We start from the raw sequence: 24,277 nt of genomic DNA on the forward strand, positions 1-24,277 counted from the left end.
GCTTTAGGCTACAAGATATATACAAATAATTTAAAAATTAAAATAGCAATAGAATAGCATAACTAAGTCATAATCACACTTATTAAAATTAACCAATGATTCTTTTTCTACAATAGCAGATGGCATAAGTGTATCTTGGGCATCTAAAGTAAACTAATTACCTGGAAGAATACGGATATTTCGGTTGGATTCTAAAGGTGTTCCATCCTTAAACCAGGTGATGGTGGCTGGAGGATATGAATAAGCTTCACAGACCAAAGATGTGGGGCTGTTAAGGATAACGGTGACATCTTCAGGGCCACCATCACTGTCAATACCAGCAATTGTAGGGGATACTGAAAAAGATGTAAAATGTGATGAAAGAAATATGTTTAGAAATGTCCTTATTTGTGAATTTTCTCCCATCCAAGTACTATCCAGGCCCTACCCTGCTTAGCTATCAAGATCAGACAACATCGGGCTTGTTCAGGGTGGTATGGCCGTAGACCCTTACTTGTGAATTTCTAAATTTCACTGTACTTATTTGTGTAATTCCATTTATTAACAGAGAAATAATTGATTATTTTTGTTATTATACATGAAAAGAATGAGAACTTCAAAATGGCATAATGGAGATGACACACAAAAAGAAATCGTAATGCAATGTAGTAAGGCAAGAATGGGAATTCTGTTGCAGGATACTTGGAAGCATTGCATTTAATCCAATCTCAAGTATGTGGTATGAGGTATGTGGTATGACTCTCATCAGGGAAGCCTTCCTGAAGGAGATTTCAAAGTGAGTCTTCAAGGATTAGTGGTGGTTAGTAAGAGAAAGAAGGGAGACTAGTAGAAAGGAGGAGGATATTGGGAGCATAGTGAGGAGCAAGAAGGGAATATATAGAAGATGGATTCAAGGGGGTCAATGTTGGAAGCAAGGATAATGGAGATAGGTACATTTGTTCTGTAAAAGATAATGAGAGACTGAATGAAAGGAAGGCATAAAGAGGAAGGAGTGACTAAAGAAAGAATTTAGAAAGTTAACTGGTGTGCCTTGATGACAGAATTTGGTGACTAAGCTGAATCAAAGATGACTTCTAGTTTTCTTGCTTGGGAATGTAGGTAAACTGCAGGGAAGCAACATAAATATAAAATATGGAAAGATGTGCTCATTTAGGAGAGGAAGACAGTTTGTTCAGTTCTGAATATCTTGAATTTTAAGTGCCCATGAGGATTCCAGGTAGACTTGTCCAACAAGTAATTGCATATAGAAATCCAAACTTGGAAGAAAGATCTGGGTTGCAGGTATGGGTTAAGAAAGACACCAGTCTGGGGCGCCTGGGTGGCTCAGTAGCTTAAGCATCTGACTTCGGCTCAGGTCATGATCTTGTGGTGAATTCAAGCTCTGAGTCGAGCTCTGTGCTGACAGTTCAGAGCCTGGAGCCTGCTTCAGATTCTGTGTTTTCCCCCTCTCTCTATCCCTCCCCCACTGAGTTCTGTCTCTGTCTCTCAAAAATAAATAAACATTAATTTTTTCTTAAAAAAGACACCAGTCTATAGGAGATGATAAATAAGCTCATGGGAATTAAGCTTATTATTTGAAGACAATATTAGAGTAAAATAAGCAGTGAAGAAAGACAAAATGCGAAGGGACCTAATTTTTGAGAGATGGATTATGTAAAAGTCCATAAAAGAGAGAGAAAAGGAGCAACAGAAAGTGTGCAAGGATAACTAGGGAAGAACACTGCCAAAGAAAAAGTGATAACTAATGTCTAAGACATTAAGAAAGGACTGAAAAATATTTTTTGGATCTAGCAACAGGATAATCTTTGCCACAACAGCATGAAGCATGGCATGGGGAAAATGGGACAAGCAGTAGACACGCAATAGTAACAATATGAAGTGATGGAGGCAGTAGGAGGTGAAGCTGTAGGTAAGGTGGGTGATGGGAATGGCTAACTTATCAAGTAAGGTGGAAGATACAGAGTTAAGGGCATAAGTGTAGGCAGTAATTGTGAACAAGAAGATACCTCATCCTCTCGGAAAAGAAAGGGTAAGGACACTGAATTATGGCTGAGTAGACTGGAAGTTGAAATGCACACACTAAACAGCCTCAACTTTATGAAGATGGTGGAAAAGAAGTCTTTGATTCAGATCCCTTAGCCCTCAATGAATGAGGGAGAATGACAAGAAACTGGTAAGTAACTAGGAAGTGAGGATTGGAGGGCACAATCAGATAGTATGACTTGGGATACTTGGAGACAGTGGAGATTGGACAGAATCTCCAGGGAGCTAGTGTCTCTTGGGAAGAGTCAGATTTCAGTTACAGCAAGGAACTGGGGAGAATATTAAATTGGGTTTCCAGAGAGGACACAGTATAGAATTTGGACATGAGTTATATTGGGAAATGAATCAGTGGTAAAAGGAGGGAGGCACCAGGAACCTAAAGCTCTGAGAGAAGCAGTGAATGTACTGCAGGAGAGGAAATCCAGGGCTGAACATTTGCCTTTCATACACTTATGGGTGTGAGGAAGAACAGGTACGTTAACAGGCAACTGGCTCATGAACTCCCATTCATACTTATCCATGTATCTGTTATTCAATGCTCTGTCAGGGGCTGGGGCTAAATCCTTTACAAGGTAAAAGGGGTTCTACATTTTGGAGTTTATTTTTTTATGTATTATCTATATATACTATTCATTTGACACTTATACATTATCCACTATTTTGATTTAATTTTTCTTGCACACATATCTCTTCTACTTAATTAGGCTGTAAGCTACAAGAGGGTAGTATCCTGTATGGGAGTTTCCTATGTACGAGACTATGTTTCCCAAAAGAGTCTAGGCAATGACTACAAAAACAAACAAAAATTGCAAAACTTTGCATACTCAAATGTAGGTCAGTTGATTCTAGTACAATAAAAAGTATTTTGATATAAGTAATCAAATATAATACATTTAGGTGCTGTATTTTAAATTTCAAGACATGAACAGAAATTAAGAATCTGTTTTAATGTCATGCCTGAGACACAAGCATAACTTTGAATGTATAGTTTCTCATAATTCCTAGTTCACAAAGACTATAAGATAATTACCAATAATGGCAGAGTCTCATAAAGAAAGGATAAAATATATCAGATTGAGCCCCTTGTACTGTTGACCTATTTCTCTTTGACCAGCATATATTTTATCTTTTACCACTATGTTTTTAGCATCTGTCTTTTCCACAGTTGTGTCCCTAGCACAAAACACAGTGCCTGGAACATAGGTGGTATTTTTAATGTGATGAATAAATCTATGAATGAATGAATGAATTAAAGAAAAACAGCAAATGTGCACAACCACTAGTCCTCCTTAAATAATGAAATTCTATGGTAGAAACATTAAGCAGAAAAAGAAAAGAAGGTAAGTCAGCAGACCTTCATGTTTGATTCTTCAAGATTTGAAGCACTGATTGTACCTACCCAACACATTAAGACTGAAACTTTTGCTCTTGTCGCCAGCCGTGTTAGAAGCCAAACATGCATATCTTCCAGTGTGTGATACTTGAGCCTTAGGAATTTTAAGAAAGCGGCCACCAGACATAATGTGATGGGTGTCATCTTCCTGGAGGAGCTGTCCATCTTTGTGCCATGTAATTTCTGGCACTGGGTTCCCTGTAACCAAAAGCCATTTCTGAGAGATGGCTAATAATTACATGCCTATAAATGATAACTGAAAGCATTTTCACCTATTTGACATTTAAATATCACATTTGTAAAACAATGCATTAGCCATTCATGTTAAATTAAATTTGTAAACATAATTTATAACAATCATGCTATAATTTTTTAAATTTGTGTATCACAAACGATTTTCAAATGAAAATTGTTTTGATCTATAAGTGAAATCATTCCAAATTAGTCTTTGTCCTTAAATAGCAAAACATACTTTAAAAAAAATGGGATATGCATTTTTATTAAAATTATTTTTCACGAATACCTTCACATGCATTAAAATGTTTTAAGTTTTTATATTTTTGACAGAAAGCTATAAAAAAGGAAAAGCCTTGAATTAAACAATTTCATAGATATTTTCAGTTTATACCAGGATTCTAGCATAAATATATAGATTGGTGGATATAAATATAAATATAGTAATTAGTCCTGTAATATTTATAGCCTATGGGGAAATATCTTTCTGTTTTAACATGAAACTTATGTTAAATATTAATTTTTAAGTTTCTCAAATAATTAAGAAAAATTTAAAACCATAAAAGCAAGTTTACTTAGGAAAAGGGCTAGAATAATATATTAAAATTGGAAGGCTTGACCACACCAACCATGGAACCTGTTCTATAGCCCCACCTAGACGGGGAAGCAAATTTATAGGCCTGCCCAACTGCTGAGTTACAGCACCCAGTCCCACCTGACTAGGAAGCCTAACCAGAACATTCAGGCAACCACAGAGCCTATCCTACTGCACTCAGTCAAGAAATCAAGTGAGTAGTACTATCTGACTGTTTCCAGCCAACAGTAACCCCTCTCCACTAACCTCAGAGCTCAAGCAGTGTGGCCTTAACCAAATAGAGACCCTAATAGCAAGCCCCACCCGCAAGGACACTACCAGATTACCTATGCAGAACACCAAGCTGAGCTGACTGATGGATGATTACTGTTGCCAAAGTAAACCCATAAAGTCTGGAAGAGGAGGCCCCTTACTCAAATGTGCAGATACTAATGCAAGGAATCAGGTAAAAAAAGATACTATCAAAGGAAACTAATTAAACTCTAATAATGACTTTAAACGAATGGAGATCTATGGACTGTCTACCAAGAATTCAGAATAATCCTCTCAAAGAAGTTTAGGGAACCACAAGAACACAGGCCCTAAACAAAATTAAGAAAACAGTGCATGAACAAAGAAATAGAAGCTATCAAAAACAAACAAACAGAATTCCTTGAGCTGAATAACATAGTGACTGACCCAAAGAATTCAATAGAGAGCTTCAACACCAAACTCAACCAAGAAGAAAGAATGAGTGAACTATAAGATAGGTCATTAAGTAACCAGTCAGAAAAGGAAAGAACGAAAGAAAGAAAGAACATAAGCCTGTAGGATTTATGGAATACCATCAACAGAAACAATATATACATTATGGGAATCCAAGAAGGACAGAGATAAAGGACAAAAAGTATATTTATAGCAATTATGGCTGAAAAGTTCCCAGACATGGGGAGAGAAATGGACATCCAGATTGATGAGGCCCAAAGGACCCCAAATGGGTTGAACTTGAAAAGGGCTACACTGAAACCCATTATAATTATGTTTTTAAAAGTTAAAGACAAAGAGTTTGAAAGCAGCAAGAGAAAAGCATATCACATACTAAGGAACTTCCATAAGACTTTAGGCTGGTTTAAAAAAAATAAGTTCTACTTTGGGGGTGCCTGGGTGGCTCAGTCGGTTAAGTGCCTGACTTTGGCTCAGGTCACGATCTGGCAGTTTGTGAGTTTGAGCCCCGCATCGGGCTCTGTGCTGACAGCTCAGAACCCGGAGCCTGCTTTGGATTCTTTGTCTCCTTCACTCTCTGCTCCTCCCCTGCTTGTGCTCTGTCTTCCTCTTTCTCAAAAATAAATAAACATTTAAAAATTAAAAAAAAAAAAAAAGGTCTACTTTGTATGCCAGGAAAGAATAGGATAATTTATTCAAAATGTTAACAGAAAAAAAATCTGCCAACAAAGAATACTATAGCTGGCAAAGGAAAGATAAAGATTTTCCTGAACAAACAAAATCTGAGGGACTTCATTATCACTAGACCTGCCTTACAAGAATGCTAAGGACATTCTCAAGTGGAAACAAGAGGATGCACAAAACTCACCAGTAATGGTAAATATACAGCCAAAGTCATAGTCTCTTCAATTGTAATGGTAGTATGTAATTCACTTACAACTCTAGTTTAAAAGTTAAAACGTAGGGGTGCCTGGGTGGCTCAGTCGGTTAAGTGTCTGACTTCACCTCAGGTCATGATTTCACAGTTCATGAGTTTGAGCCCAGCGTCAGGCTCTGTGCTGATGCCTTGGAGCCTGGAGCCTGCTTTGGATTCTGTGTCTCCCTCTCTCTCTGCCCCTCCCCTGCTCATGCTCTGTCTTTCTCTGTCTCTAAAAAATAAATAAATGTTAAAAAAAAATTTAAAACTTAAAAAGTAAATGTATTTAAAATAACCATAACTGCAATAATTTGGACATGTAAAAAGTACAAAAACTGCCACATCAATAATCTAAAATGTGAGGGGGAGAGAAGTAAAAACGTAACGTTTATGTATACTATCAAATTAAAGTTGCTATCAGGCTAAAAAAACATGTAAGATATTTTATGTAAGTCTCATGGTGAAGAAAAATCTATACTAGTTCTACAAAGGATTAGGATAAAGGAGTCAAAGCTTACTGCTACAAAAAAACCATCAACTCACAAAAGAAGACAGCAAGAAGCAAGGAATAAAGGGTTTACAAAATAATAAGAAAACAAATGGCAATAGCAAGTCCTTACGTATCAATAATTACTTTAATATAAATGGATTAAATTCTCCAATCAAGAAACAGAGAATGACTGAATGAATTAAAAAACAAGATTTAGTAATATGTTAGAAGATCATTATGAAGGGAGACAAAGAAGATCATTATGAAATGATAAATGGATCAATCCTCAAGAAGATATAATAAATGTAAATATTTGTGCACCCAACATTGGATCAACTAAGTATATAAACAAATACTAATAGAACTAAAAAGAGAAATAAACAGCAATACAATAGTATTTAGGGAACTTAATACCCACTGTCAACAATGAAAAGATCATCCATACAGAGAATCGATAAAACAAGAACAACTACAAAACAAAAAAACAAAAAAAGCAAATAGGATTTGGACAACACTCTAGACCAAACAGAATTATACAGAACATTCTAGCCAACAATAGAATACACATTATTTTCAGCACACATAGTACATTAATTAGAATATATTATATGTTAGACCACAGAACAAGTCTTAACAAATTTAAGATGATTAAAATCATACAGAGTATCAATCAGACAACACAAAGAAATAAAAGGCATCCAAATCAGCTAGGAGGAGGTTAAACTGTCACTCTTCACAGATGACATGATACTCTATATGGAAAATCCAAAAGGTTCCATGAAAAACCTGCTAGAACTGATTCATGAATTCAGCAAAGTTGCAGGATATAAAATCAATGCACAGAAATCGGTTGCATTCCTATACACCAACAATAAAGCAACAGAAAGAGAAATCAAGGAGTCGATTCCATTTACAATTGCACTAAAAACCACAAAATACCTAGGAATAAATCTAACCAAAGATGTGGAAAATCTATACACTGAAAACTATAAAAAGCTTATGAAAGACATTGAAGACGACACCAAAATTAACCAATGGATAATTTCCATTTCTAAAAAATGGAAAAACATTCCATGCTCCTGGATAGGAAGAACAAATATTGTTAAAATGTCAATACTACCCAAAGCAATCTACATATTCAATACAATTCCTATCAAAATAACATGAGCATTCTTCACAGAGCTAGAACAAATAATCTTAAAATTTGTATGGAACCAGAAAAGACCCCAAATAGCCAAAGCAATCTTGAAAAAGAAAACCAAAGCAGGAGGCATCACAATCCCAGACTTCAAGCTATACTACAAAGCTGCAATCATCAAGACAGTATGGTACTGGCACAAGAACAGACACTCAGATCAATGGAACAGAACAGAGAACCCAGAAATGGACCCACAAACGTATGGCCAACTCATCTTTGACAAAGCAGGAAAGAATATCCAATGGAATAAAGACAGTCTCTTCAGCAAGTGGTGCTGGGAAAACTGGACAGCGACATGCAGAAGAATGAACCTGGACCACTTTCTTACACCAGACACAAAAATAAACTCAGAATGGATGAAAGACCTCAATGTAAGACAGGAAGCCATCAAAATCCTCGAGGAGAAAGCAGGCAAAAACCTCTTTGATCTTGGCCACAGCAACTTCTTACTCAACTCGTCTCTGGAGGCAAGGGAAACAAAAGCAAAAATGAACTACTGGGACCTCGTCAAAATAAAAAGCTTCTGCACAGCGAAGGAAACAATCAGCAAAACTGAAAGGCAACCGACAGAATGGGAGAAGATATTTGCAAACGACGTATCAGATAAAGGGTTAGTAGCCAAAATCTATAAAGAACTTATCAAACTCAACACCCAAAAACAAATAATCCAGTGAAGATATGGGCAAAAGGCATGAATAGACTCTTCTCCAAAGAAGACATCCAGATGGCCAACTGACACATGGAAAAATGCTCCACATCACTCATCATCAGGGAAATACAAATCAAAACCACAATGAGATACCACCTGACACCTGTCAGAATGGCTAATATTAACAACTCAGGCAACAACAGATGTTGGCAAGGATGCAGAAATAGAGGATCTCTTTTGCATTGTTGGTGGCAATGCAAGCTGGTGCAGCCACTCTGGAGAACAGTATGGAGGTTCCTCAAAAAACTAAAAATAAAACTACCCTACGACCCAGCAATTGCACTACTAGGCATTTATCCACAGGATACAGGTGTGCTGTTTTGAAGGGAAACATGCACCCCCATGTTTATAGCAGCACTATCAATAATAGCCAAAGTGTGGAAAGAGCCCAAATGTCCACCGATGGATGAATGGATAAAGAAGTTGTGGTATATATATATAGAATGGAGTATTACTTGGCAATCAAAAATAATGAAATCTTGCCATTTGCCACTATGTGGATGGAACTGGAGGGTATTATGCTAAGTGAAATTAGTCAGTCAGAGAAAGACAAAAATCATATGACTTCACTCATATGAGGACTTTAGGAGACAAAACAGAGGAATGTAAGGGAAGGGAAACAAAAATAATATAAAAACAGGGAAGGGGACAAAACAGAGAGACTCGTAAATATGGAGAACAAACTGAGGGTTAAATGGGTAAAGGGCACTAAGGAATCTACTCTTGAAATCATTGTTGCACTATAAGGTAACTAATTTGGATGTAATTTTTAAAAAATAAAAAATAAAACAAGTCAAAAAAAAAAAAGAAAAATCATACAGAGTATCATTTCTTATCACAATGGTATAAAAGTACAAACCATTAACAGAAGGAAAGCTGGAAAATTCACAAATACATGGAAATTAAACAGTACACTTTAGAATAACCAATGGATAAAAGAGAGAATCAAAAGGGAAATGAAAAAGTATCTTAGGACAAACGAAAATGGAAACACAACATATCAAAATTTTTAGTATGCAGCAAATGCAGTTTTAAGACAGAAGCTTATATTGAAAAACTCATACATAGAAAAATAGAAAAATCTCAAATAAACAACCTAACTATACACATCATGGAACTAGGGGAAAAAAAAAGAACTAAGACCAAAGTTAGCAGAAGGAAGGAAATAATAAAGACTAAAGCAGAAATAAATGGAGAATAGGACAACAATAGAAAAGATTAACAAAACTAAGAACTGGTTCTTTGGAAAGATAAATAAAAATGTTTAGCTGTCCTAAGAAAGAAAGACAGAAGACCCAAATAAATAAATTATAAATGGAAGAGGAGACATTACAACTGATACTATAGAAATATAAAGGATTATAAGAGAGTACTATTAATACTATTGCCAACAAACTTGACCACCTAGAATAAATAAGACAAATTCCTGAAAACATATAAGTTGCCAAGACTGAATCATGTAGAAACAGAAAATCTGAACAGACCAATGAGTAAGGAGACTGAATCAATAATCAAAAACCTTGCAATAAAGAAAAGCAGAGATCAGATGGTTTCACTGGTGCATTTTACCAAACACTGAAAGAAGAATTAACAGTTCTTCTGAAACTCTTTCAAAAATTGAAGAGGAGGCCAGCATTACCCTGATACCAAAGCCAGGTAAGGATACCAAAGAAAAGAAGACTACAGGTCAATATCTATTTTAGAGACAGAGACAGAGCACAAGTGGGGGAGGGGCAGAAAGAGTCAGAGACAGAATCTGAAGCAGGCTGCAGGATCTGAGCTGTCAGCACAAAACCCAACGCGGGGCTCGAACCCATGAACCATGAGATCATGATCTGAGCTGAAGTCGGACACTCAACCGACTGAGTCACCCAAGTGCCCCATCCTATGGCTTTCTAATTCTTTATGCCTTGTTAACCCATAGGTGCAAGCTCAGGGAATTAAATAATAAAACTTAATTCTACTAAGGTTTACTGAAGGTCAAATAAGCTCCTGTTATTTCTGTTCCAATTTGTTAGCAAGAGGATGACTTAGAGTAAATGGTTAACTTTGTCTCATAGTTTTCATGAGTAATTGTTAAAATAGCTTTCAGGGTCTTTGGTAACCTAAAACTTGAACATTTTGCTTAAATGTTAAATCAAATTAAGTTCATCAGACATTTAGGGTTCTTCCAAATCAAATGGACTGCTGAAGCATTGCTTACTAAAACATAGGTTTATGCTTCTGATGTCTTATGGCGAAAAAAAAAAACCCAAACTAAGAATATTTAAATCCATTAAAAAAACATACTTTATGCCTAATGGATTCATAAGTCTGCCACCTAAAAAATTTCTGATATAACAGTTCACAATTGGTTACTACCTAGTTTTCACTGGAGACTAACGTTTCTAAGAGTTAAAATTCTGCTATATGTAATTAAGGCTAATGGAAATAAGTAACTTCATATATAAAAAAGTAAGAGATATGTAAGATCTAAAAAATGAAAATACATTTTTGTTAATGGTAATAAGTAAAATAAGTAAATAAATAAACATAATTTTAACAAAAAGGGTAAAACAACAGGACAACACATCCTTTTAATTTTTTTTATTTAAGCCTTGGTTGGAATTACCCATTCTTTATAATCCACAAGGCCAAGCAATTATAAAATGAACACATATTATGCTCAAAAATATGTAAAAGAACAAACAAACAAACAAAAAGGGGGGAGATACCCCTGGCTGTCTGCATTACAACCTCAGCTCCTTCTTGATAGTGCTGTGATTACTCTTAACTTTTAAAATCTTAATCCTCAAGTACTAACTGCAGCTGAATGACATTCTTCAAAATCAGATAAACCCTCTCACCCTATGGTGGTGCTATCCAAAATCCCCAAAGGGGGGCTCACACGGACTGGGCCCACTGAACTTCTCACCTGGGGTCGAGGATATGCTTGTGTTCTTTCAGATTCTGGACCTCTGTGGATTCCCTCTTGGTTGGTGAAGCTGTACCATGCCATAGTGGAGACCCCCAGGATATCTTCCAGTGAACTAGGACATCCAGAGAATGACTCTGAATGAGCAACCACTGCCCCCCTTTTTCAAGATGGAAGAAGCCTCTTCATGGACTCCTCATCCTGAAGCCACAAACACAAGTTTTTTGCCCCTGATATAACATGGGGAAGCCTTAAACGCCTGTCTAACCAGGCTGTCATCCTCTTACAACACAATGATATTGCATATGCCCCTAATTCGCATCTGATGGCCATGATCTCCATCATTAACAAGAATTTGATATATGTAACCCTGATTCTTCTCCTTGACCTCATTTGTCCAGGCCGAGCTCAATATTCATATTGGGCTCATCTCCTTAACCTACCTATATTTGATAGCTTAACACTCCTAGCCTGGGATATTTCTATTAGCAATAATGGCAGAGTTCATGGAAGGAGCCAATCTTAACCGGCCCTTCCAAACTGAACAAGAGTATTGGCTTTATATGCCAAGGCCTCAATGGTGGCTTCTTCCAGCACCTCCTGTGTGTGTTACTAAATTTAGCAATTTATCTGTTTGTCGCAAACTAAAAATTAACTGGCTTTTATGTGTACAGCCCAAAACCTCTACAAGGCCAGAGAATTTTACCTTTTTGTCAGCCACAAGCTTTGATTTACCTCAAAAAACAAACATATCTCACACTCCTAATGTTATAACTTGCACTAGTCTCAAATATTCAGACCACCCCTGGAATAATATTCCTTGGACAACCTGTTATGGAGAGATTGAGCATAATCTTCGCTGGGGCAATTGGACTATATTATTGAAGGGGTCCTAGAGGACACCTTGAAACAAAATATTCAAATAAGACCATATCCTATGACCAGTCTAGTAGGGACAATATTTTCTGGAAAGACAGAGCTTGTCAGGCCCTTTAATTAATGCACATAAAGAGAAATTAAAAGGACCGGCTTATTAATCTTTGTAAGCTAGGCCTTCCCTTCTTCACTTGTACTGTTAGCCATGGTGAAATTTATGTAAATCGACATATTAACATAACTTGGGCTTCCTTGAAGAACCATCAATTTGCATGGACCACTACTTGTGTCCCTTCTCCCTATGTTCTCTTTGCTACCTCCACTTTACAGATCAAACAACCAGAAAATAATTACAATATCTCTACCTCCCAGGGCTGGTTTATGTCCTGCATAAATAATTATAACATTACCCAATTAAATATCTCCTCTTTATCAGTACTTAGCGCATCTCGGCCTGGGTTCCTGTAATAGCTCTGAGCCCTATATGCATCCATCAGGACTAGGCACACTTTCCAAGTTTGTTCAACACTGGTAAGGCAAAAAAGATTTGTTGGCCTGTTAATCATGGGCATCCTAGCAGCAGTAGGCGCTATGGTCTCTGCCACTGTTATTGGAATCTCCTGCATCATCCTATCCAAACAGCCCATGTCCTTAATAAGTTTATGGTCAACACTACCAAAGAATTTATAAGTCAAACTTCTATTGATAGACAAGTTTTGGCCTGCCTCAAAGCTCTTGAGGCTGCAGTGGAATTTATTGGAAAAAGACAGGAGGCCTTGTTCCTTCACTCTAAACTGTCCTGCGACTCTAACTACCAGCATATTTGCATGACTGGCATTCCTTATAATCACTCCCAAGCTTGGGATGCTGTCCAGACACACCTTCACAGTGTTTTTTCTTCCTACCTCTCTAACAATATAGAAAACTTAGATATAACTTGTATCAACAGCTACAATATGCAGAAGACTAACTTAAAAATGAGTGGGCTGATTCCTGGGCAATGTGGCGTGACCTAAATCCTTTCTCACTTACAGCCAGCACTCATCTTAAACTGTGGATAACTCTGGGAAGTGGAATGCTTTTACTGTGTCTCTTTTTACGTATTTGCAGAATCACCCTCCAAACCATCCAAAAGCAAAAGGACCAGGAGCTCATTATGACGGTCCTCAAACACTAAACTAGAAGAACCAAGAAAAACAAAAAAAGGGGGAACTGTAGGGAATAAGCTTAGGAATTCCCTGAGCTTGCACTGATAGGTTAACAAGGCATAAAGAATTAGAAAGCCACAAGATGAACACACCCAAGTTTGGGTAAACAAGATTAGGTGAACAGGGCAAAGGCCCTCAGAATAGGACAAAGGTATAGGAACAGGAAATCTCAGGATGAAAACATCCAAGATGAGGTAAACAAGATTAGGTTTCAGGGCAGAAACACCCTCCAATTTAGTACAATAGCAGAAAGCTGCTTTCACTGGAAGGAAGGACAAAAACAGGTAAACAAGGCTATAGACCACAGCAGGGCAAGTTGCCTGGAGTGGAGCTAATTAGCAAAAGAACGGTGCCTTATTAACCCTGAAGTAGCATGCTCTTTCTTGTCCCTAGGCCAGTTTAGGTAAACAGAGGCGGTGCCTCACATCTGCTGTAAACAACCTTCCACCCAGCACCAGAATTTTATTTTGTATTGACCCAAACCCGTAACACTGCATATCTTCAAACCCACTTTCCCCCACGCCCATGAATTAATGTTCACTGTTTCATTGTCTCTTTGTGCATGCCCATCACGCTGGTAAGATTTCTGATCCTAATAAAAACAGAGCAAGGACCCTTATTCAGGGCTCTTGTCTCCTCTTGGACATTACCCTCTCTGGCATTTCAATCCTGCATCCACTCTCTTGCTGGACAAGAGAGAACTCCAGACCCAGAGTCTATGACATGGGAGTCCTAAACTAAAAAGCTTCTGCCCAACAAAAGAAATCATTGGCAAAATAAAAAGGCAACCTATGGAATGGGGAAAACATTTGCATACCACATATCTGATGAGGGATTAATATCCAGAATATATAAAGACCTTAATAGCAAATAACAACAAATAATAAAATTTAATAATTGGCAAGGGACCAGAATAGACATTTTTTTCCAAAGACATACAGATGACAAATAGGTACATGAAAAGATGTTCAACATCACTAATCATTGGGAAATGCAAATCAAAACCACTGTGAGATATTACGTCACACTTGTTAGAATGACTGTTATCAAAAGGACAAGAGATAACAAGTATTGAGGAGGATGTGAGAAAAGGGAACAATTGTGCACTGTTGGTGGGAATGTAAATTGGCATAGCCACTTTGGAAAACATTGTGGAGATCTCAAAAAATTAAAAATAGTAATACCACATGATCCAGCACTTCTCCTTCTGAGCATATATTTAAAAAAAACCAAAGCCACTGTCTTAAAAAGATATCTGTACTCCCATGTTTACTGCAGTATTATTCACAATAGGTAAAATATGAAAACAACTTAAGTGTCTATTGACAGGTGAATGGATAAAGAAAATGTGTGTGTGTGTGTGTGTGTGTGTGTGTACATCACACTTTCTTTATCTATGTATGTGTGTGTATATATGTATATACATATATTGTATACATCTTTTCTGTTTATATATAAGCAGAAGCAGAATTTTTAAAAAGACAATAATTTATTGAATTGAAAGAAAAGACCTATGTGTCTTTCTTTCTTCCCCCACCCACCCCTTCTTCCTTCCTTTCCTCAGTGTAGGGGTATTCTTTTGTTTTTTTAAAGTTTATTTATTTATTTTGAGAGGGGGAGGGGCAGACAGAAGGAGAGAGAGAATCCTAAGTAGGCTCCGCGCTGCCAGTGCAGAGCCTGATACAGGGCTGGATCTCACAAACGGGGAGATCATGACCTGAGCTGAAATCAAGAGTCAGATGCTTAACCGACTGAGCTACCCAGGCACCCTGGAATATTCTCATCTCCAGAGAATCTTAGAAATTTCCTCCTATACTTCTATTGGCTCTACTCAACTAGAATTCAATTTCAAATGCTTATGATAGTAGTTTGACTTTTTTCTCAACTAATTAAGATACATAGTGGAGGCAATAAATAATCAGTGAGTGGAGGAACAGCAGGAATACAAGAGCTAAGTCCCTTACCTGTCACTTCACAAGTCAGTGTAACACTCTGTTTCTCTTTGACCTTCATGTCTTCCAATGTATTTTCACCCACAATGCGAGGTGGCACTAAAAAAAAAAAAAAGGTTAAATGCAGAAAAAAACAGAAAAAGTAAGCAACTATTCTAACAGCAGGATTATTATTTTATAAGCATCTTTGTTTATATTTTTATAAGCTATAACCTTTAAAACAAATCCCCAAATTCTCATTATTTGTTTACTAGAATAATGTCATAACATTATTTTGATCAATTCCAATTTTTAGATATAGTATAAAGTTATATGCCATGAATTCACTTATAATGAATTTTATTGTAACATAAGTTATAAAGTCTGGATAAAAATGCCAACAAGTTGATAAGAACATTTATTAGACATTTATTTCTCCCACTGTAACTCTGATAAATATTCACATGAAACAAGTTATCAGAGTCTTAAAATATTGTTGAACAATTGTGAACTGAAAAGACATGGCATTTCAGGCATTTTAATCCAACTAATTACATCCAAAATTATTCTAACACTGAATTATTGTCAAAAGTATCAGCCCAGGGGCCAAAGAATATATGAATGTGAGATCAAGCTGTAGATAAATTTTAAATGTACATACAGAATAAATTAAGCCAACTGAAAATTATAAAAATACCTAATACTGAAAGCCCAAAGATTCTTCTTTCTTCACCAGCTGCATTTCTTACAACACAAGTATACTGTCCCGCATCTTCTATTCTGGTCTGCATCAACCGCAGAGTCCTGCCTCCTAGAGAAGCAAACCACCAGATGACTCAAAAAGAAATCGATAACTTTACAAGTTGGCCAACTAATGCTCAATTTAGATAAAATTCAGTCAATATGTTTCAAAGGCCTTAAACATTCATTTAAGTCAAGTATCTTTTTTAAATCATGTTTTAAATCTATATGAAACAGAAAAGGTAATTCAGAATAATTTTTTGGTTGAATGGATAAAAACATAAATACAATGCTAGGTGACAGCAGGCAAGAAACAGAGTTTCAGAGAGGTGATGTTTGAACATAATCTTAAAAGGCAAGTATACGTTAACACATAGAGGAGTTGAGAGAAACCACTGTTAAGTAGACTATGAATGAGGTAGTACAGGAGAAAACAGATGTAGGTTGTGGTACTTAAAGGTGAGGGAAGCCTGGGTGACTCAGTAGGTTGAGTGTCCGACTCTTGATTTCAGCTTAGGTCATGATCCAAGGGTTATAAAACTGAGTCTTACATTGGGCTCTAAGCTGAGGGTGGAGACGGCTTGAGATTCTCTCTCTCTCTCTCTCTCTCTCTCTCTCTCTCTCTGCCCCTCCTCCCCACTCACTCCCTCTTTGTCTCTCTAAAAAAAAAAAAAAAAGAATCAGAGCAGGTGAAGCCAATATTAAGAGATAAGACTAGTTGGAGTAGGGCCAGACGCTTTGGCCCCTTGAATGCTTTGCTATGGAATTGGGACTTTATCGTGCTCACTAAAAGCTATGGAAGTGTGTAAACAAAAAAACATCATGATGTGATCTGTGCTTTAGAAAGACAACTGTGACATGACATTTAGGAAAAGATTCCCAGTTTGCCACTGGGCATATGAAATGGGAATATGAGAAAGAGAACTACACAAGTAACCCAGACTATGGTGACATCACTCTATAAGGAATGGGGGAAACCATGAAGACCAACTACTGGTCTTCACCTGAGTATCATGGAGTCCTAGAATCATTTCGATCAAAGTCTGTGGGCGTCACTTGACTGACGAGCACAACTCTGCTTTTGTTACATTTTATGTTTTGTACTTCTATGTAGGGACAAAAGATTCTGCATCTATGAAATGCTTGTAGACTGAGAGGGAGGCTCTGATATGCTGAAGGGTCTAGTCACACCCTGAAGGACAAAGGAAGAGGAGCCAGTAAATGGGCTGAAGCAAAGCTTGAAGAAAACTAAGGCACACTGAGAGGAGAGTCCTTGAAACCATTTGAGAAGTACATTCTAAGGAAAAAAAAGTAACTCATGTCTTAGATTTTGTAATACTTTTCTACCTGGTACATTTTTGCTTAGTACTCTGAATTTGAACTAAAAAAATGGAAATGGTTAAACATGGAATTTTCATGTAAATATTCACCTGGCTCTGGATTTCTCAGGAGAGTCCATCTGCTTTGTTTTTATAAACACAAGATGTCACTGAGCTTTTCCTGTAAGCAACCTTCCTATCTTCAACCGGTTGAAAGGCGAGCTAGGTAGTAACTTATTTAGACAAAGTTGATTACCTGAATTCAATCTTTTTTTTTTTCTGAACTGAATTTAAATAAAGAAAGTTAAATACAGAAATTATGTAAACATGTCCAAAAAACTTGTGTTAATTCGGCAGGGATTCAGGTACTCACCGCCAAGTTAGTGAGACCATAATATGATTCCAGCTGAGAGATATTAACACAATACAACTTTTATGAGTTATTTCTAGCTCTGCAAACCTTAACCTCCTAAATCTCATGATCTTTCTTTTGTTTCCTGGTCCTCTCACTTAATCCAGTGAGAAACAAAAGATCTGACGATAAGTTATACTTAAATGGAGATGTTTCTTGTACCTATTAAATTTTTATAGCAGCTATCTGTTCTTGGCAGATAACTTCAAAACAATGACCTTCACAAACATATTGCTTTCAGAAAATCTGTACTTAGTCTCAGGAGAACTAATCTTAATGAAACAGAAGTGTGCAGCAGACCAAGGACCAAGCAAGTCATATGCCATTCATCTGATTCTCATTCATCTATTGCACAATACACATGTTCAGACTGTAAAACTGAATGACTCTTTTGGCAACGCCACGAGGTCAAATACTTTTAATGTGTTCACTCGGGGATCTCCAGCTGCTTGTCAAGCAAAACAAGACTAAATAAAACCAAAACACCACTCCTGTAAATCTAGAATAAGCCAGAGCATATCACTCTTTGTGATAGCAGTATATCACTACTATCTCGACTTTTTCATTTCAGGAGCTCTGGTGTAGCTATTATATTTAAAAAGAGTTCCTACTTTTTCAGCAATTGAGAATTAAAAAAAAAAAAAGAAGCCAAAAATATGAGGATAATTTCAAGACAAGAAAATAATGTGTTCAGGTTTTTGGTAGCCAAATTGTAATAAAGCCTTTGTCATTCGTATGCATTTCCTAAGATCAGTAGAGACTAGGACTCCTGTGCAGAGGAAAGTAATATAGTAAGGAAAGAGGAAAATTTCCCAGGACAGGGACACTCAAACCTTTTACTTGACTGTCTATGGCAATACTGAACATGTATTGGATGTTTGTGTTAACTGATTTACATATATGAACTCATTTCAACTTTACAAAAGCCCTAAGAGGCAAATATTATTAATATCTTCACTTTATAGGTGAAGAAATAGAAGTTAACAAAGTAACTTTTTTGGAATTGTAAATTTAGTGAGTATTATAGGCAATAAATACAATAATTATAGCAATATAAATTCTTCATCAAGGTCCTATCATTTATAGACCAACACCTTAAAAAAACAGAGGGACCTTAGGATATTTAGAACTAATTCAAAACTAGGAAAGGATCTTATCTGAAAAAGTCTTCAAAAGTGGGAATTGAAACTTTGAACAAATTTAGAGGCAAGAGGTCACTTACTCTTAAGAATAGTTCATCTTAACTTTTAACAATATAACTATTTTTTAAGTTGTTTATATCCATACCCAAATCTGTCCCTAGAATCTTCCATAAATTGGCATTACTTTTAGCCTCTGGAACTAGACACAACCAACATAATTCTTTTCTGCACCACGGTTCTTCAAGTCTTTAAATTTAATTTTCACTATGTAACCATAACGTTACATACGGTTTATTTTTCCACCTTAAATACAATCAGAAATGTAAATTATTTTGCAATAATGTACTATCATGGTTACCTTTTTTAAAAAATATTATCAATAGGTCCTTCCAGTCTTCCTAGTGAGTAAGTTAAGTCCAGAATACAATTGGTCTCTTTCTTTTTTTTAATTAATGAAAATATCTTTTATTAATGTGGCAAAATACTGGATTTATTTTCTTGATGACCACATTACACTGTTAATGTATACTGAATCACAAACACAATTCAGAGCTCTTCTTGAAAAATTCTGAAGCTATATTTCACCCTAATTTTCATCATTTAAAAAAATTTTTTAAGTTTATTTATTTTGAGAGAGAGAGAGAGAGAGACACAGCGCAAGTGGGGGAGGGGCAGAGAGAGACAGAGAGAGAGAGAGAGAGAGAGGGAGGGACAGAGGGAGGGAGAATCCTAAGGAGGCTCTGTGCTAGCAGCTCAGAGCCCGATTCAGGGCTCTAACTCACAAAACCGTGAAATCATGACCTGAGCTAAAACCAAGAGTTGGGAGTTTACCCGACTGACTCATCCAGATGCCCCCATCATCATGCTTTTCAGAAGTTTGACTTCATTTTGTTAGGCTTAACTCAAAAGTTTCAGGGTGAGGTGTGTTTGAATTCAGATGCCTTCATTCAGCATATTATGTATTCTTCTCAGTATCCAAGCCCTTTATTAACCACAGCTTGGCAAGATTGTTTTCTTGGTCTGTGTAAGACCTAAAGAGTGAAGCACAGACTCATTCCTAAAAGAGCTAAGCGCAGACTCCTGTGGCATGGCCTTGAGACACCTCTCTGCATGCTTACTCTGGTTTATAAAGGACAAACTAATAGATTTTTTTACATAATCAGATGAGGGAGAAGCTGAATATCCCTTTTACATTAATGACAAAGTCCTAGCTCATAGGAAACTAACCCATCCTGAAAATATAAAACTCACTCAAATGAAATCCTTGGTTATGGAGATTTGTTATAAAATATGATTCATTCTAGACTCTGGCTTCATTTTCAGTATTTCTCTTCATTCCTCACTTTTCAAATTGATTGGTACTTACTGCAGCATGAATGTTCTGACATCCCCATGATTTAAGTAATAAGAAAGGGCCGTGATTTCTTTTTTAAAAGGATCTAGAGATATTTACAGATTTTCCCCCTTTTCATAGAGCTTCTGATGTCCTTCTAAATATTTTTTCTTAATATGACCAGCAATATAGTAAGCAATTAGATCAAAAAGAAAAAATAAAAGAGAGAAATTAAGGAGAAACTGTAGCCATAGGAAGCCATCCAGATTATCAGGCTATGAAAATTCCTAATACCTGAGAGAATTCTCACAGAACTGCTAAGGCTGACAGGCCACCCATCTTTAAGCCAGGTAATCGAAGGCAGGGGAATTCCGGAAGCTTCACAAGTCAGGGACACTGAGTTCTTTTCCACGACACTGATATTTTCAGGTTTCCCATGGTTTCCTATGATGCTTGGAGGGGCTGTAAGATAAAACAAACAAGAAAAGGAAGATAAAGTAGCTAATATATATCAAAAACCAAATCCTCAACAGCCTATGGCTAATAATTAGACTTCCATTTTCTGGTGAACAGTAAGCAAAATAAGCAACCACAACAATGAGCTTATTAGTAGCAGCAGTATTTTTAGTGTGACATTGCTGGAGGTAAAAAATGTCACTTTTTCCCCACTCATAGCAGTAAATGACTTTCACGCCATTATTCTCTTGGTGGTGAATGATTTTCTGAGTCATTCATCTTGTCTGGTAAATCTCTAATATGGATTTATGACCTCCTTATGGGCAGAATTTTCTAACAAATAATTCTAATCCTAAAAATTAAAAGTAATCTAACAGAAAAAGATGCTTTATATTGAAACCTCTTTTCTTTTACATTCTGATTCTGTTAACTTTGGCTCATACACTGGCTGCAAACCACAGGTTATTAATACTGGATGTTGTGCATGTCCTAATTGGATTCAACTTATAAGATTGTGTCTATTAAATTTATCGTTGTTTCTATAGATTTAAAAATTGCAATTCCTAAAGATTCCATCCAAAACCTGTTAAACTAATAAATGAATTCATTAAAGTTGCAGGATACAAAGTCAATACACAAAATCTATCGCATTTCTATACATTAATAATTAAGTATCAGAGAGTGAAACAAAGAAACAATCCCACTTACAATTGTATCAGAAAGAATAAAATACATAGGAATAAATTAACCACGGAAGTGAAAGACCTGTACGTTGAAGACTATAAGACAATAATGAAAGAAACTGAAGAAGGCACAAATAAAAGGATTGAGGAATTAATATTATCAAAATGTCCATACTAACTAATCTACAGATTCAATGCAATCCCTATCAAAATTCCAATGGTATTTTCCACAGAAATAGAATCAACAATCCGAAAATTTATATGGAACCACAAAAAAACCCAAATAGCCAAAGCAATCCTGAGAAAGAACAAAGCTGGAGGCATCACGCTACTTAATTTCAAACTATTCTACAAAGCTATAGAAATTAAAACAGCATGGTATTGGCATAAAAACAGACACAAAAATCAATGGTACAGAATAGAGACCCCAGAAACAAACCCACTCATATATGGTCAATTAATTCATGACAAAGGAGCCAGGAATACCCAATGGGGAAAAGACAGTCTCTTCAATGAATGGTGCTAGGAAAATTGGATAGCCAAATGCAAACTAATGAAATTGGACCACTATCTGACACCATACATGAAAACTAACTCAAATGAATTAAAGACTTGAATGCAAGACATGAAAACATAAAACTCCTAGAAGGCAACATAGGCAGGAAGCCCCTTGACATAGGATATTAAGATGATTTTTTTGAATGTGACACCAAAAACAAAAGCAACAAAAGCAGAAATGAACTATTGGGACTACATCAAAGTAAAAAGCTTCTGCACAGCAAAGGAAATAATCAACAGAATGAAAAGGCAACCTACCAAACAGGAAAAATTACTTGTAAATCATATATATGATAGGGTGTTAATATACAAAATATATAAAGAACTCATACAATTCAATAGCCCAAAACAGACAATCCAATTAAAAATGGGAAAAGTATATGAATAGACATTTTTCCAAAAAAAAGACATACAGGGGCACCTGAGTGGCTCAGTTGGTTAAGCCTCCGACTTTGGCTCAGGTCATGAACTCGTGGTTTATGGGTTTGAGCCCTGTGTTGGGCTCTGTGCTGACAGTTCAGAGCCTGGAGCCTGCTTCAGATTCTGTGTCTCCCTCTCTCTCTGCCCCTTCCCCCTCACGCTCTGTCTCTCTCTCCTTCAAAAATAAATAAACATCAAAAAAAAAAAAAAAAAGACATACAGATGGCCAATAGGTACATGAAAAGGTACTCAACATTATTAATCAATAGGGAATACAAATCAAAAGCACAATGCAATATCACCTCACACCTGTTAGAAAGGCTATTATCAAAAAAACAAAAAATAACAAGGAGGGGGGATGAAGAGAAAAGAGAATGCTTGTGCACTGTTGGTGGGAATGTAAACTGGTGCAGCCATGATGAGAAACAGGTTTTCTGAAGTTCCTTAAAAAATTAAAAATAGAACCACCATGTGATTCAGCAATTTACTTCTAGGTATTTATATGAAGAAAATGAAAACACTATCTTGAAAAAATATATGCTCCACGTATTCATTGCAGCATTATTTACCATAGCCAAGCAATGGAAACAACCTGTGTACATTGATGGATGAATAGATAAAGAAATTAAAGGATTTATATACAATGGATTATTGTTCAGCCATAAAAAAAGAACAAAACTACCTCAAGGGCATTATGCTAAGTGAAATAAGTCAGACAGAGAAAAATGAATTCTGTATGATAGCTCTTAGATGTGGAATCTAAAAACAAACAAATAAATACAATCAAGTTTATAGATACAGAGAATAGACTGATGGTTGTCAAAGGTGTGTGTGGTGTGTGTGTGTGGGGGGGGGTGGGGTGGCAAATTATTTTTGTTTAAATAAACTGAATTAAAAAAACAAAGAAAAAATTAAAATTGCAATTCAAATTATATGCATACAAAAAACTGTCCCTGAGTACATGTATGTTTGGTGTATTCGTATTGACATTCATGATTCAATAATTAAAATATTAAAGCTGACTTTGGTAAAACTCATGAACAACTGATGCTGAGTCTGTAAGCTCTAAGGAACCTAGGCTTGTTGAAACCAAGACAGCAAATTTGGAAAATAGACTTAAGGAATATTACTTGGGATAGCACTGGACCAAAAGTACTTGAAGAAGATAATTAGACAATTATATCTACTTCACTATGTGCTTTTCTAATAGATTATCCAATATATGCCTGTTTCAGCAAGCTAAGAAATGGGAGGTCAGGTATAGAAGGATAAATGATGGGACTGATCCAGAAAAGAGGTACATATGTAGAAAATCATAGGCTATAAATAAAAGACTCAACACAGAAGGTTTAAATCTCCTATCCAGGATGCTATAGACTATAAGAGCCAGTGAATAGACTTATTGAGCTTCTTTATACTTACTATGTACACTTAAGTCGTATTTTCTGTCAGCCATTCCTGCTACATTCACAGCAACACACATATAACGGCCTGTATCAGATACATGAATGTTCTTCAGCTGAAGGATGTGACCTTCATCCAATATTTCCATTCCCCTTCCCTTGGTCAAGGGGCGGCCATCTTTCATCCAGGTCACTTTTGGTTGAGGAATACCCTGCACCTCACACTCCAAGGAAATGCTCTTCCCTCGAGTCACAATAATTTCAGTAGGGTGGCTGCCACTATTAGATATTGTTGGTCGAACTAAAGAGAAAAGAAAAAAATAATAAAGTAGGAAATGTCTGCTTCAAGTCTTGCATAGGAATTATTATCAGTCAAAGTTAAATTCATTTTTGATGTCGAATATTAACTACTAAAGAAGAGACCCAAAGCTAACAGACAGCACTGCTATATTGAGATGTTGAATTCTTCTCCAATGTTTCTAAATGGTTTCATGCTTAGAATAAACTATCAACACGGTAAAAAAAGAATTCTGTGTTTGCTACTTTCCCTGCTTTTTGACAAGTTACACAAATATTTGAACCTGTCATTCATAGCCCTAAT

General features: G+C 36.3%; 1 protein-coding gene across 3 annotated transcripts in view; it reads right to left on the reverse strand.

The window, feature by feature from the left end:
- The window catches only part of HMCN1 (hemicentin 1), a 481,286-nt gene that overhangs the window by 124,451 nt on the left and 332,558 nt on the right, over nt 1-24,277 (reverse strand). For all 3 annotated transcript variants that reach the window (XM_058700608.1, XM_058700606.1, XM_058700609.1), the window contains 6 exons: nt 23,696-23,977; nt 20,451-20,618; nt 15,907-16,020; nt 15,243-15,329; nt 3,443-3,634; nt 162-335 (listed from right to left, as the gene is read on the reverse strand). In XM_058700608.1, coding sequence (XP_058556591.1) covers nt 162-335; nt 3,443-3,634; nt 15,243-15,329; nt 15,907-16,020; nt 20,451-20,618; nt 23,696-23,977 — 1,017 coding nt within the window. The remainder of the gene's footprint in view (nt 1-161; nt 336-3,442; nt 3,635-15,242; nt 15,330-15,906; nt 16,021-20,450; nt 20,619-23,695; nt 23,978-24,277) is intronic.

Source organism: Neofelis nebulosa, chromosome 15 (genome assembly GCF_028018385.1).
Source record: "Neofelis nebulosa isolate mNeoNeb1 chromosome 15, mNeoNeb1.pri, whole genome shotgun sequence".
Lineage (NCBI taxonomy): Eukaryota > Metazoa > Chordata > Mammalia > Carnivora > Felidae > Neofelis > Neofelis nebulosa.